Source organism: Pipra filicauda, unplaced genomic scaffold (assembly GCF_003945595.2).
Source record: "Pipra filicauda isolate LSUMZ 115617 unplaced genomic scaffold, ASM394559v2 scaffold936_size49041_pilon, whole genome shotgun sequence".
NCBI lineage: Eukaryota > Metazoa > Chordata > Aves > Passeriformes > Pipridae > Pipra > Pipra filicauda.
This window is the reverse complement of record NW_024105127.1, coordinates 18,878-34,606: the sequence shown is the minus strand read 5'-3', so window position 1 is coordinate 34,606 and position 15,729 is coordinate 18,878. Positions and strand designations below refer to the sequence as shown.

Here is a 15,729-nt window from a genome sequence, read left to right as displayed (position 1 = left end):
CATCATCCCCCAATTCTCAGCCTCCCTCCCTCTCCACTTTTGGGGGGTCCCACTCCTCTCCCATTCAGTCTTGGGGTCCCACCACCCCTTTTATCCCCTCTGACTCACCGACCCCCCCCTTCCCATCACCCCCTCTCACCCAAGAGCTCCTCACGTGCAGTCAGGGGAGGCTCCAAGTAACACCAGAGTCCATGAAAGTCCCCCCAGAAAAGGGTTAGGTGGAGTTCTGGGTGGACTCTGAGTTGGTTTGGAGGTTCCTTGGGGGCTGTGGGGTGGTTTAAGGGGGTCCTGCACACTTTGGGATGCGCTGGATGCCGTGTTGGGGTGCAGATGTCCCCCCAAAGCTCTCCCAGAACAGGGTGACACAAGGGGGGGGCACAGAGGGGTCCCCATTCCTGATCCATCCTGGAACAACCACACTGGGGGCAACTGGGATCAGAGTGGGAGCAGCTGGGCCCCTGCTGGGCTCATACTTGGACCAGACTGGGAATGACTGCAATAATACTGGGAGTATGGGAGAGGGACTGCAACCATACTGGGGATGACTGGGATCAAACTGGATTCATTGAATCCACTGGAAGTGTCTGGAATTTACTGGGATCATTGGAGGTGACTGGACTCATAGTGGGATCATACTGGGAGCAACTGGGACCATGCAGGGACAAGTGGCATCCTCCAGGCAGTGCCTCCCATTTCTGAGGAGAGAGTTAAAAAAACCCCACACGCCCCCACAGCCTTTGGAGGGTCTTCAGTTTGGAATGTGGATCTGCTGGTTGGATCTTTTGTGTGGGTGTCATGGTTTGAGATAGTCCCAAAATCCAATTCCCTAGCTCCATCCCCCCTCCCACATCTCAACCTAATGTGAGATGGGTTTTTTCAGACAAAACACACCAGACTCAAAGTGGGGGAAAGGGAATATATTACAATGACTATACAAATAAATACCATATCACATTATACACACGATCACAAACTATCTCTACCATGACATATAGTATTTACAATGGATCAGATCTCTTCTCCCCTCCAAATAAAAAGTCCAGGAGGGAAAGAAGGACAGTTCCCTTCCAGTCCTTAAGCAGCAGCATCTTCTGAGGCAGCAGTCTGTCTGTCTTCTCCACATGCAGCAGCTGATAGCTGGCTTTCTGCCAGCACTCACATGGGAGGTATCCAAACTCTCCCTCGGCCCCCTTGACACAGGCAAAGGGGTCTTCCGTGGGCTTCGTAACCCCAGACAAGGTCGTTTCACCACGGTCATATCACGAGACACAGGGGGGTCTTCATGACGGTCTGGTATCTCTTGCAGGGCCTCTGTGCCCTGTCTCTCAGGCTGCCACCGTGGCAGCAGTGCAAGGGGGGAGCCAAGGTCAACTCCCCCTGCATTCCATCTGGCTGTCCCAGTCCAGCTCCAGGATGCTCTTTTGAGCTTCTTAGCTCCTCTCTCTCCAGTGCTGCATGTCTAAAACTTTTCTCCTTAATAGGAGTCTATGTCCCTCTCCTCCAAGAGGGGTCTCCAAGGGAGTTTTGGGGAATCTGGTACAGTCTTACCCCAAACTCTGTCTCTCAGTTGCTGGCTCTCTTTCTCCTCCCTTTCCAGGAGTCTTCTCTGCGGTGCTGCATGTTGTTTCTGCTGCTCCTCTGGTTCAGGTCCTTATCTCTGGCTCTCTGCCACCGTTTCTCTGGTCAGCGTCAGCTGCTGCTCTGCGTCCATGGAGAAAACACCTCCTGGCATAACTACAGGCACCTAGCCCAGCTTTATGCTGTTCCGGGTCCCTGCAGCCCCCCAGCCAAGGGCTGGGAGGCCCCAGAGGGCCCAAGGGGCTTAGAGCCCCTTCCTCGTGGCTCTACAACATGGCCACCTCTCCTACAACAACCCAAACTACAACTCTTCTCTTCCGGTCTGGTTGTGATATGTTTACATTTTTGCAGGAGCGCCCATTGGGCAGAACTTCAAAATTTCCAAGGGTTTCCACCCCTTGGGGTCTACCACTTTTCTTTAGCCTCTGGGGGAAAACAAAGTCCAAACCACTACACTATGACTCAGTGCCGTCATCATTCTGCCAAGGATATCCTGATGAACCCGTCTGTCACCGCAGTGTCAGGTGATAGCCCTGACCCAAAGGGGACAGGGGGAGGTGCAGAACAACTGTCCATAAGTGTCCCTTGGCTCAGGGGATATGCAGGGCAGCAGGGATCCGTGCTGGTCCCCTTTCCTCCTTTCCCCTTCCAGGTGGCACTGGCCAAGGCCCCAGCACCTGCTGCCACGAGCTGTACACAGCTCCCCTGATGTTCAAGGTCTGACAAGCTTAATAAAACAGCTCCCAGCAGAGGTTTGGTCTGATCCCCCTGATCTGAGGGGAAAACGTGTCTATGGGGGAGGAAGGCATGCTTTCTGCCCCTCATTTTTGTACCTCATCAAAACCACTTCAAGATTTGGAGAAAAATCAAAGGATAAGCGACCAAGAAGGCTCCTGACAGCCTTAAACAAAGCAGATGTTGGGTCCTGATTGCTCCCTTTGGGCTAGAATAGTCCCATTCCCTGTCAGAAAACTGCCTGAAGCCAGACACAGTCCCATGGAGAGCTCAGCCCTGCACTTGGCCACTGGAGCTGTTCTACAGCTCACGCCACCTGACAGGGTGGCAACAGAGCCCCTCTGCTCCCTGTAGCTCAAAGCTAGTGGGTTCTGGGCACAAAGGGGTGAGGCCAGGAATGGGCGGGGGAATCCAGAGCAAGGGGCTACGGGGATGGTGTCGCTACTCTGAAGGGGACCTTCCATGGGCAGTCAACGGTATTTATTTCGGAGCGGGCCGTAGGGGTGTGTGGGGAGAGCTCTCGACTCTGCAGTTCCTCACGTGTCTGACAGGGCGTCTTGGGAGGCACTGGAGTTCCCCCAGCTGCTCCAGATCCATAGCACTGAGATTTCCTTCTTTCCTTCCCTTCTTCCCTCCCCAGGGTCTCCTGTGGTGTTCTTCTGGCATTGGGTGTAGCAGGAGCCACCCCCAGGGCTCTGCATGGGGCAGGCTGGGTTGTGGCAGTCTAAAAATGTGTAATTAATAAGGAAATTGTAGATTTTGCATAGAAGTTGTTGTATTGTATTGTACTGTGCGTATGTTCTGTCCTTTCATTGGTTGATACTTGACGCAGTACCGTATAGGGTTATGTTCAGCCCCCATCTCCTAGGATTGGTTGTAATTTGCATGCTCCGCCTAAACCCCATCTTCTGTTCCAGTGCCTTCCTTACCCACGTTATTTAAGGCTGGAGCCATTTTGCACAGTGCTTTCTGTGCCCTTTTGTTCCTCCCTTTAAGCAGTTCAGTTGCCCCGCTACTTTTATAACAAAATCGCCTTACCAGCTGCACCCAGAAAAGTTGGGGAGGTCTTTATTCAAGCGCTGACCTCCGCACTGGGTGGTACCTGCTGCTCCTCAGGTGATTGGACAGAACCATTCGTTGGTGTGAGTTTGGCATTCCCCACCCAAACTGCTACAGGAGTGCCAAGCTATTCTGAGGAATGGGGAGTTGTTACGAAGACTTGAGCGGAGCCCTGCTTAGAGGGGCTGGGAGAGGTCCAGCAGCATGGAGTGAGCCTGGCCAGTGCAGAGGGGCCCCGAGCAGGAGATGAAATCTCTTGCAGAGAGGCGCCACTTGCCACAACAGCAAACGGGGAAATCTTCCTCTCCCTTCAGGTCAGAGGTAGAAGTGGATGTGATCAGTGGTGTTCAAGTCCCCTGCAATGTGGAGGTGGAGATCCAAACAACCTATAACCAGACTGGCTCGAGCAAGGAAAGGCTGGGATGCTGCGACAATTATTGTGGCCTGGTACTAAGGCAGGCCTGGTAAATCCAGATCAGATGCTCTGGCACCTCTGTTAGGAGGCAAAGTCATCCCAAGGGCTGGAGGCTTCTGCGCGGATGATGTCAGGAGGGGCTGCACTCACTGGTGTCTCTGAAGGTGTGAATCTCTCTGTGATTCTCCTGGTTCTTGTGCCATTTCCCAAACAACATGGGCAGGAGGAGGGCTTTGCTGTCGCTTGTGGGAGAAACCTGCCTCTGGCTTTAGAGTGTTTTGAGAAAGTCCAGGTCAGACCTGCTTCATTTTCTAATGAGGGAAGTTGTCTTCCTCCATAGGCTGAAAAGGCCAGGAGCAAGTTACCATGTGTGTACATTCACATACTTTCCTTTTGCTGTGCATAGGGGCTTTGGTCCCATGGAAATGCATGGGGCAGAGGACAGGGGACCTTGGGATCAGGTGGCAATCTTGGCTACTGGAAGGTTTCAGGATTCTTGTCTGCAAGCTGCAGTTGAGTGCGTCGTATCACTACTGAACCAGAGATGCTCACCTGCCGCTCCCATCAAGTGGACTTGCTTTTGGGGGTCTTGTATTTCTTTCTTATTGTCTTTCACGAATCCAGGGAAGAATGTGTGCGATTTTCTGGTTCTTCCCCTCACCTAATCCCCTAGCTGCTTTTTGGAAGGCCTCTTGCAGAAGCTGATACTGAAGCAGTGCTTTCAGGGTTACCCAGGGACTCTGAGAAACTGGAGGGGGAGAGATCACAGATTCAGTGCTGCCTGTGGTCAGGGACTAACGGAATGGCAAGCAGCTGGCTCACTGGAGAGAGATATCCCATTTCTAGCTCAATGAAGCTAAATCTCTTATCCACAAACTTCTGATTCAAGTCCAGGCAGTTCTGTCTAGACTGGCCAATGGGGCTGATGATGCCTGAGACCAAATCTTCCTTCCTGGGGCATTTCAAAAGAGCCAGCCATCCTGAAATCAGGAGCTTTTCTACATGTGCTTGATGAGCTCAGCTGCCTCAACATCTGTAAGTTTTCTTTTTTCAGACCCCATTGACGATGTGCATGGTGACCTCCTGGGATCCCATGGCAAAATGAACCTTCTTTGCACCTGCGAGTGTAGCATCTTCCCCTTGCACTCCCTTCCTGGAGCAGTAGGTGCTGGCACAGCAGCCATTCATCTCCAAGGAGTCCCCAGGGTTGTGAGGGGGGATGAAGCTAGGTGGACAGCAGATCGCAGTCAGAGGCCATGGAACAGGTTGGACATGAGCTTGGGGAGACCAAGTGAAGTTCATCCCATACTAAAAGCCTCTATGGCCCATGAGGAGACAGCAAATCTCCCTCTGGAGAGCCTAGGTCAGGAATATACCCGCATCCATCATCGTAACGTCTCTGCATCTTGTTTGCAGACAAACCTCCTGTTAAAACTGCCGGAGCTTCCAAGCTGACTGCAGGCAGCAGTTGTAGAGCCCACGGCACCAGCTCATAGGGCAGCAAGGAGTGCCTTTCAGATGCTGTCTCTCTCCCTTGTAGATCTCTTTGTGCTGCCCCAGTCTTTCTGATCTGCCTCATCCTTGACTTCTCCACCCTGCTCCCTGCCATTGCTTGAGAAGGAGTTATCTGCAATGCCTTTGGGCACCGGGAGCCCAGAGACTGAAGCTTTCCAGCAAGAGCCCCAGGCCTGTCCAGCAGCTGTAAATTTCCCTTGGAAGAGCACTCTCATCTTTCAGCCCAGTGTTTATTTAGCCCCCTTGTCTATGTTGTACAATGGGGCTGCTTCAGAGAGCCCCTGTGGTCCTTCCACCTCTCTCTGCCTGGCCTGGCTGTCCTCAGGGCATCTTGCCAAGCTCTCATGTGGTGCTGCTGACCCCTGGGCTGGTGTCATCTATCTTTTCTAGAAGATGATTTTTTTCAGCAAACGCCCTGTGGAGGACAGCAAAGCTGCAGAGATGAGCCCACATGTCAGGAGAGAGCCTGGCTGTCCCAAGAGCTGGTGCTGATGGGGGCCAAAACTGCCCCTGGTCTCCCCCCATCCCAGTCAGCAGTGGGATATCAGGACTGAACTGTGAAGTTTGTTAACTCCTCGGCAGCATCCCTGTGGGGTGGGGAAGACAGGGCAGGGGAGCGGCTGGATGGTGAGAGAAGGGCTTCCAGGTGTTCTGGAGGAGATGTAGCAAAGCCCTGGGGGCCATGTGCTGCTGCAGCCCAGCCTTCCTGGGTGCACTTCAGGAAAAGTGTTCTAAGAAAGACCTTCACTCAAAGCAATGGCCTTGGGTTTTCTGGCTGCTTTTCCCAGAGGAAGCAGCATGTCAGCAAAGGAATCAAAGCTCAGGGGATTTCCAGTGAGAAGGACACTGGGCGGAGTTGGGTATGTATTCTTCCATCCCATAAAATGAGAAAAAATGGGCCGGAGTGAGAGGTGAGGGATTTCCAAAGTCTGCTCATCTCTGATGTCTCCCCTCCCTGGCCTGGAGGGATCCAGTGCCTCCGGTGCAGAGCCGAAAGTTGTGCTGCAGATCCTGAAGGTGATTGTCCTGCTTCTGGTCAGGGCAGTGTTAATTTGGGCAGTATCCAGGAGGGGGCACAGCCAGGACATAGAGGTTATTCCTCATTTTGTCAAGGATAGGGGAAGGGGTCTCTTCCAGGTTGTGTGCGTGGTGGCAAAGTTGGGCACCAACTGGTGAGCAATCATGTGTGAGTCATTTGCCTCCCTTGGACACTCGGTTATTAGTATTGTTTCTGTTACTGTTCTGTTGCTGTACTGTTTTCTTATTTCATTGCCGTTTCCAGTAAGTTGTTCTTATCTCAGCCTGCCATCTTTACCTTTTGTGCCTCCAATTCTCCCGTCCAGCCTGCCTCCGGATGGAGGGGGAGTGGGAAGGAAAGGAGGAGTGGGAAGTGAGCGAGTGGCGCACGATTTGCATGGTTTCAGTGAGAACACTAAATTATGGAACACCCGTCTTAAACACATCATCGTGGCTAGGCTTCTCGAACGAAGATTTAAGAAGGCTCTATCCACATTTGTTACAGGCACGCTGGTGGCTTAGGAGGCCAATGCGAGATAGACATATCCGATTGCAAAAGGCACAGCAGAAAGACTCCCTAGGTGGTATATTCTGCAAGACATGATTCTTTCTCCCTTGTCTTTTCTCCTCGAGAGGGATTCTGCGTGCGTTCTCAAAGGAAACAGCAGCGTTAGAGATGGTGTGTCTCCAGGCGTCCCGATTGGAGGCCAGAGTAGACCAGTTATGTTGATTGATATGGCCGAGGCTGAGATGTTTGTAGCTATAATTGTCTACAACGTGGAATAAATAATTCTGATTACAGTACTTTAGTATTTCTTATTTTATTATTTTAATAATATTTCTTATAACATTACTATCTATAGCTGAATATATATAACATGTAATAATGTATTATAAGGTATTACTTCTCTCTATATTTCTATATTATATTTCTATATATATTTCTATATTTCTATATATATTTCTATGTATATATATTCTGTATTTCTATATATATTTCTATATTTCTATATTATATTTCTCTATATATTTCTATATTTCTATATATATTTATATATATATATATTCTATATTTCTATATATATTTCTATATATATATTCTATATTTCTATATATATTTCTATATTTCTAAATTATATTTCTGTATATATTTCTATATTTCTCTCTATATTTCTATATATATATTCTATATTTCTATATATATTTCTCTCTATATATTCTATATTTCTATATATATTTCTATATTTCTAATGATATTTCTATATTATTGTAACTATCATCTACTTAGCTAAATCATTCACTCAGGTCTGAGAAGGCGTGTCGAAAACAAGGATGCCTTGGCTAATAAACGCAGTGCTAGTCTTCCGTTCTGCTTGAGCCAGGGCCATAATCCAACGCCATCATTGCCAGAGTGCCCTGAATGCTTGTCTGACGTGAATCTCTGGGGCGTGGAAACCCTCCTCTTCTTCTCTGAAGGGCGGTAGTCTGTGTGCTGCACAACCTGGCTGTGGCAATCATAGCCCCGCCCTGTTGATCTTCTCTGCTCTCTCTGCCTCTGTCGGGTTTGCTCCCGAGCAGCCCGGAGCATGAGAGCCTGCTTGGAGCTGGCTTTGGAGGGCCCTGGAACTGCAGGATTCACTAAGACTTGGTCACAACGTGGAGGACTTGTTCTCTCCCTCTTTCTCTTCCGCAGTGAGCGGTCACAGTCTGTGTACTGCACAAACCGGCTGCCAAGGTTGTAAGTTCCCCGCACAGATCTGCTTGGCTCCCTCTGCCTCAGCAAGGTTTGCTCCTGAGCAGCCCTGGCAGCGGGAGCCCACCGGCAGATCCTCTTGGAAGGCCTTGCAGCTGTGCTATCCCTAGGACCACGGTCACGACTTGGAGGACCAGTTCTTCTCTCTGAAGCGTCGTCATAGTCTGTGGTGTCCCCAGAGCAGCTGCGCAGATCCCTGCCCCACAGAGGGAATCTGCTCCGGGACCGCTCCCTGCCAGTGTCCTTCATGCCCTGCAAAGAGAGCTGTGGAGAGTTCCTGCCCTTTTCTCCTGAAAGGATCAGAGCAGTGGGGAACCCCTACAAGTTCTGGGACAGGACAGTTTGGGGCCTCCAAAAGGCTCTTTTGGAGGGCTACTAAGACCAAAAGGCCAGAGGCGCACCAAAGGGATGGAGCCAGGTGGGATGCTTGGAGAGGGAGCAGCGTTGTGGCTGTGAAGAAAGGTGCGGTGTGTGAGGGGCAAAAGAGAAATGCTGAGATCCCAGAAAGAAATCCACTCTTCCTCTGATGCCCTGACCCATGACCCCAAAGTTACCTTAGTCCTACCAGTCAGACCCTGTGGTCCAACAGAGCCCGCCTGCTTGCTGCTGGCCACACACTGACTGAGGAAGGAAGGGGCATGTGATGGTGCCAGGGAGGAAGAAGCCCTTTCTCCAATTCTCAGATCAGAGCATCTGGAGAAAAACAAAAGAGTGATCTCAGTTTAGAGCTCTTGTTGCAACCTCCTCTGGGGTTCAGTCATTTTCTCAGAGAGGCTTCTATGACAGAGAGAAGACTTAACCAAGGACACTAATGGGAAACTCAGCTAGGGTCTTCCCACCAAGTTTGCCTCTGTCCCAACAAAAACCTCATCTCTATACCTCCCACAGCCTCCATTTCATAAATTCACAGACTTGTTTGGGCTGCAAGGGACCTTTAACTTTATCTTGTTCCACCCCGCTGTGGTGGGCAGGAACACCCTCCACTATTCCAAGGTTTCTCCAAGCCCTGTCCAACCTGGCCTTGAACACTTCCAGGGATGGGGCCCCCACAGATGCTGTGGCAACCTGTGCCAGTGTCTCAGCACCCTTACAGCAAAGAATTCCTTCCCAATATCTAATGGAAACCTGCCCTCTGTTAGCTGGAAACTGATAGCCTTCATCCTGTCACTACATTCCCTGACAAATGGTGCCTCCCCATCTTTCCTGGAGGTCCTCTTTAAGTCCTCTTATCTACAAGAGTCAACATCAGAGACCAAGCAAGTAGCAGATTCCATCCGGGCCGCAGCCTGAAGCCCAGTAAAGGACAGACACGGAGTAGTTCAGATTTGACAGCAAATTTCATTTGATGAGAAAAACACTCAGGAAGGTGAGAAGCACAAGTGCAAAGGAGGAAAAGGAAATGTATTCTGAACATATTTGAATCCTGGTTATTACCTGGCATAGAACAGCAGGTAGGCTTGCTGCCTGAGAACTGTGTCAATGGAACGCAGCTGCACAGATTCATCGTCCATCCGGTACCACAATCCATTGCTGGCCTGTAAAAAAAAGGCAAGGATCTCTCCATGGTTTCTCTCCAAAAACACGGGTAGGAAACTGCCAAACCGAGAGCATGCCAAAACAAATGCAGTCCAGCCACTAAGGAGGCCTTCTGCCCCAAAACTTTGGCTGTCAGTAACACTGACAGGAAAGTTTATCTTCCCCAGCACACATTTTTCCCCAATGGGAAGGAAGTTGCTCTTTTACCTTTGTGTAGCAGAAATAGTGTCCTCCATGACAGCTGACACCACTGTGCACCAGGACAGCATATAAGGAGTAGAGGAGTGGTTCTCCATCTGCCTGAGACATGTATGGGCGAAGATCCAAGTACTCCAGATACTCTACAACCTATGGAGAGACCAAGAGGGCTCAGAAATGACCCTGGTCTGGGACATGAAATAGCCTACCAAGTGCAGGGGCCAGTCCAGGTGTATCAATACATCTCGGGGGCTCATGGGCACTTGGTTTTCCATAAAGCAACATAAAATCGTTTGGGTGGCAGGAAACCCTTCTCAGTCAAAGCAGCCCTATCAGAGCACAGTGCTTGCCTGTCTTCCCACAGGAACTTTCCACTCCCCAGCAGGGACCACAAAAAACCCAACACAAGCAGCTTGTGACAAGCATCCTGCTTTAGGAAATCTGCTTCTTGAAGAGAAAGCTGCACACCAATAGTGTACACACCTTGCTGATCTTCCCAGCAGTGAAGCAGTCAAACCTCTTCAGACACACAGTGAGAACCTTGGGTGCACAGTGGACAGTGAACCTCTTAGTGGCGGCAACATTCTTCTCACACCTTGAAACCAAGCCCAGAGCACAGCGCTGAAATGCACCCTATCTTCCACCAAGGCAGTCAGACAACCTTTCTTGTCTCGTGCATCCTTATGCTATTTTAAGGCAATTCGCTGCCATATTTAAAACAAACAAACAAACCAACAAACAAACAAAGAAAAAACCCCAACCCCCCTCCCCCAAAAACCAGACAAACAAAACTGTGTCTCATCAGTGTGCAGTAAACTTCCAGGAGAAGATGACTTCTGCTCAATGACTTGTAGCCCCCTCCCACAGAGTCTAGTGTTAATATGTTGTTAGGAATCATCTTACTTGCTACATTGAAAGCAGTTTTCACCATCCAGGTGCTCAGGTGTTACAAAGTCCTCCAGAGCTGCAGTGAGGGATGAGGCTGCCTGGAGAATTGAGAAATCGGTGCACTGAGCTACAGCAAATGCCCTGGCCCACACATTTTCCAGGAGCTGACAAGAAAACCCCTGTAGCTGATGCTGAGGAGACCCGCCATGAATCTGCAAGCTGTATCCAGAAGGAGCCAGAAAGAGAGTGTGGTGCTGAACATTTCCCCTGTCCCAGAGGTTCTCAGGGGCAATCAAGAGCTCCCTCTCTCTATCACCTGCCATTGAGCTACTGATGTTATTAGGTAGGGTCATCAGTAGTGAAAACAATCCAACCCATCAGCCTGGAAGCCAGACAGGTGTTGAAGGAGGGCAAAGGAAAGAAGGATGAGGATATGTCAAGGGTGCAGAGCGCATAATGGGTGCTTGTCCAGCTTCAAGCCAGCACCTACAGAGAGACCAGTGCCATGGCCTCTGCAGGAGGACAACATCCGTTCCCCTTCCCATCCACGACCAAGACCTCTGGTGTTCACAGTCTATGCTTTCAGGACAAATGGGTTGACTCTGAAAAGCCTTGCCATGTCTTGAAGCACAACTGCAAAACCTCTTACTTTGATATCCAAGGGGACATCCAGGAAGGCCTCATAGGAATCAGAAATGGCTTTGCAGCTGAAGCAGATGACTGGAAGGAAAAATCAAAATGCCGAGCAATGGTGAGCTGAACGATGGTACTGCTTTGTGCTCCTTGTACCTGTCCTGCTAGTCCCAGGGCCAGCTGTTGGGCACAGGCAGACAGAAGGGCACAGGCAGTGCCAAGGAGAGCAGCTGTTGTAGAAACATACCTCTGGATCTCAGAAAGCCTCCAAATATTTGATGGACAATGGTAGTAGGTTGAGATGATATGTCCAAGCTGGAAACAAGTAGTAAGACAGAGCATTACTTCCTCCAAGCCCCGGCTGGAGGTTTTCCTTGATGAGGCCACATCAAGGAGTCCAAAGGGCTCAGAACTTTGTAAAGGTAACTTGCTTGTGCTTACTCGTTGCTTGCACTCAGACAAGCTCTCTGCATGGCATTGACAGTACAGCATAAGAAGTCATGGGCATCTTCCTCCCTGCCAAGCTGAAAATGTTCTCCTATGACTAAGAAACAGGAAGTTAGTAGTTGTCTCCTACAGGAAGGGAAGAAAACCTGTCAAAGAACCTGAAATCACATACCTCTGAAAGCCCTGAGAACAGCCAAAGGCAGGATGGCACTGACTGAATGCAGGACCTTGTTAACATGCGCTTCCATGATGCACATCATGCAGAAGCCTTGTTGGCGACCTGAGGAGGGAGGGAGAGAAGGTCCTCTGGTTAGCAAAATATCCCTAGTGGTGGAATACTCCTCTTCTTCCACTCCCACTCCAGTGCAATATGCCACTCCTCCCAGTGTTTCAACAGGCACGGGACGTTTCAGTGCATAGAAAATGTTCTTCAGAGGAATGCTAAACTGAGGTTTTAACTTGCAGGAATAGAGACCCAGAGCTAGAAAGATGTGCCTTCATGAAGAATAAGACAGCTGGACAGGACAGGTGGCTCCTGAATGTACAAAGAACACAAGTTCTGGGGCTGACAAAGGGCTGCTTTTCTCCTAAATCAAATTTCAGGTTCTGGGAATCCTTGGGATTTGATTAACAGATTCACAGGGAGATGTCCCTAAGAGTACTCACAGGCCTGGCTGTGCTCGCGGGAGAGCAGATAGTTGGCCAGCGGCGGGGTGTATGTCAGGCATTGCAGGACAGCATTAAGGAAGCATGTGTTGCCCACATTGCGGAGTCCTGCTCCAGCACTCTGTCTTTGCTGCCAGACCATGCAAATCTTCTCGGGGGGAAAGAGGATCCTTTGTGGCGGAGTCATTCCCTCGGCAATGACTGCAGGGAAATTCCATTTGGAAAGAGATGAAAGGAGGCACAAAGGCATATTTAAACAGTGAGGTCTCTACAGGAGCGCTCAGGACCATCTGCTTCAACTGCCAACCCAACAACATCAGGGGAAGCTTAAACAGTGCCATTTAAATTTACTGTTTTGGAAAAATCCATTCCCCTGTTTACGTTGCTGAGAGTCCAACAAACCCACCATCTGATTTCTGGACCGCAGGCTACCTTCCTTTCTCAGTAGAGTTCTAGACTGGATTATCAGTGAAGCCATCCCTTTTCCTGATTGTAACTTGTTGAAAACAAGTAAATACTGAGCACGGAAGGTAACCCAAAGGATGGCAGACCTCTCTACGAGCAATGGCAGCTTTCAAAGTCTTATACCTAGTGTCAGAGGAGCGACAAAAGGTGTTTTCCTGGGTCTAATTGTAAACACGGGGGTCAGTTGGACTGCTCTCAGGAAACATCCCAGAGATCACTCTAGGTTGTGAGCACATCATTCTGGGATTTGACCACCAGCCATGTCAGTTGCCTGTGGCAGTTCACAAAGTCCAAACCTGCTGGTGAAGCTATTACTCACAGGAGTCGTTCCCTGCTGTGGCCATTGCCTCTCTCAGGCAGAGAGTGCAATGCTTTAGATGACCAAGGATGTCTTTTTCTCCAGAAAGAGAACAGCACCAATCCCGTCACCTAGTTGCAAAGAAATTACTGTAGCTCACCGAAAGTATCAAAACTCTAAAGAAACGCAGAACGGCATCCCCCACCAAGTCTTTCAGTGGTGCTCGTAACTGCTGCTGAGCTGCAGCTCACGCCCTTATGATCAGGCGCGGGGCACCAACTCACAGCGGGTTCAAAGGCCCTTTTGAAATGCTCCAATGTACGGTACCTTCTCTGAAGAGGCCCTGCTGCTCTCCTGACACTGCTTCAGCAACAGAGCCCTCTGGCTTTCCCACCTCCTAGGAGTGACCGTCTTTCAGCCACTACTTTAACTGCTGCCTTTGCTGCTCTCCTTTTTCTGCCTCCCTCCCTCCCACAGCAATCAAGGTGGGCTGAGCCCATCCCCTCAGACTACAGTCACCTCCCTGCTTACCTATCCTAGGCTATGGAAAAAAAACCAAGAATCAGCCAACTGGAATTCTAGCCTAGGTCATACCTGGCCAGCCTCTAAAAGTTGTAACAGCTCAGCCTACAGCTCGGAAGGTATAAATCAGCCTATACTTTTATCCCCTATACCCTGCTCTATGATCTGTGCCAAAAGTCAAAGCATTACCTTTGAAAGAGGAGGAAAGTTGAGGAGAAATGGTCAGTAACCAATAAACCATCCAAAAAAGGCAGGCACACAAGTAGCAAAGGAAGGAGCTGAGTTATCCCGAAGGCCAACTCTGTCCAACTGATTTTCGTTGGCGCGCTCCTCAGGATACCGGATGGGTGCCACATCTCTGCCCCTTTGTGACATGGGGTCACATGGAACCACATGGAACCACATGGAACCACATGGTTCTCGGGCACAGGAACCCACATGGCACGTCCGCCAGGTGGAAGCCACTGGACCTCCCCCCGTGCTGGTGGCAAAGGGCTAGTCATCCTCTGACAGAGCTCCCACACCTTCCCTGAGCCACACGGCCTGAGGAGTAAAAGCCTGCTCAGGGCTGTAACTGAGCCAGGTCACAGCTTTTCTGGCCCCCAAGGCGCTGAGGGTTTCACTGCCACTTCTATCAGTGAGACTCTTAGCAAAGCACCTGGACTCTTATGGGTTCCTTTCCAATTAATTTCATCTGCCCCCAGGGTACAACCATGGGCTGACCCTGAACTGGGACTGCCAAAGGAACCCTTCAGAGGCTGCGCTGGGAGGACCTTGGCTGGCTGCTGGCCCCCGCCCAGCTGCTGTCTTGTCCTCAAGCTCTGAAAACGCTCCTGGATGGCTTTTTAGCAGCTTCACATTTACTCCTGCCGCTAGGCTTGGTTAGGTTTTGATCAGCCGCAACTTTAGCCAGACTCCCACTCTGGATGGTGAGGGCACGCGCGTGTTAGGCGGAGCTGTCCCCTGCACGTCCGGCGCCGAAATAAACAAATACCGGCTTAATAGCACCTGTGGCTGTTGAGTTTTACTACTGTTGCCTTTTCCTGGCATCAATGGATAGAGACAGTTTTGTCCCTGCTGCACTTGGCCTATGTTGTTTTGGGCTTGTTGGAAATCATCAAACTTTTCTAATTTTTTTAGTGTTCCTAATTAACTTTTTGATTAGTTGTTTTTAACACACATCATAGGCGGTGCGTTCAGCCTTAAATCAACTTTAGCCAGCATGGAGTAAAAATTGTCATAAGCTCCTTTGGGAGAACACAGCCTGGGAAAAGTCCTAAAACTGTAAGTTTTGTTGAAGTTAACCCTGTTCTGCTTCAGTGGAGAAAGCCTGTCAGAGAAAGATGTCCTGTTGAAGGAGGAGATCTGGAACACAAGATTTATGGACTACAAGGACCTTCTGCAGAAACCAGCAGCTAAAGAAGAAGACTAACAAAGGCTCAGCATTTGTGTCAGAAAATCCCTAGGGGAGGGAAAATATACAAAAAAGATTAAAGATATGAAGTTATTACAGTAGGAAGTGAGAAATTAATAACCAATACCACATAGAATACTAATTAATGAAAGGGAGTGAGTGATGTAATTTGGAAGCAATGAACATTAATTTCTTTGTTTGCCAAATCTGTATAAATAGGTGAAAAGCGATGTCTTGCTGTCAGGACGGAGGCAGGATTTTTGTCAGCCACATGCACACGCAGGGCTGCAAATAAAAGTAATCACTTGCTTTCTAACAGTAAAAAGCCAATTTGTTAGAGGGTCCTATTTATCCCGACAGTTTCAGAGGTGTTTAGCAACAGGCAGTCCTCTGGACACCTGGTGTAACCTCTGCTCAGCAGGCAGATAGTGTTTCTCATGCGCCAAGGATGCAGCTGGTTGTTATTTAACAACACTTGACCTGGTTGGTTTGGCCCCTGCCTGGAATGGGGCATCAAGTTTTACTCAGTTCTTCTCAGGACAGGTGGTTTCACTCCTGCCCAGCTCAGCACAGTTCATATGGCTCCTGCT

The 15,729-nt window shown here is 49.7% G+C and overlaps 2 protein-coding genes across 2 annotated transcripts; both read right to left on the bottom strand.

The window, feature by feature from the left end:
- Positions 1–7,531: 7,531 nt before the first annotated feature.
- LOC120325323 lies at positions 7,532–9,935 on the bottom strand. The gene is made up of 4 exons (XM_039391296.1): positions 9,816–9,935; positions 9,507–9,607; positions 8,627–8,765; positions 7,532–8,324 (listed from the first exon to the last, which is right to left on the bottom strand). The coding sequence occupies exons 1-4, from the start codon at positions 9,915–9,917 to the stop codon at positions 7,617–7,619; spliced, it is 1,050 nt and encodes a 349-aa protein (XP_039247230.1). The 5' UTR covers positions 9,918–9,935; the 3' UTR covers positions 7,532–7,616.
- A 303-nt stretch (positions 9,936–10,238) lies between these two features.
- Positions 10,239–13,274, bottom strand: LOC120325322 (ubiquitin carboxyl-terminal hydrolase 42-like). The gene is made up of 8 exons (XM_039391295.1): positions 13,225–13,274; positions 12,441–12,641; positions 11,957–12,054; positions 11,769–11,920; positions 11,575–11,642; positions 11,344–11,414; positions 10,710–10,792; positions 10,239–10,401 (listed from the first exon to the last, which is right to left on the bottom strand). The coding sequence occupies exons 1-8, from the start codon at positions 13,247–13,249 to the stop codon at positions 10,239–10,241; spliced, it is 861 nt and encodes a 286-aa protein (XP_039247229.1). The 5' UTR covers positions 13,250–13,274.
- Between the last annotated feature and the right edge of the window lie 2,455 nt (positions 13,275–15,729).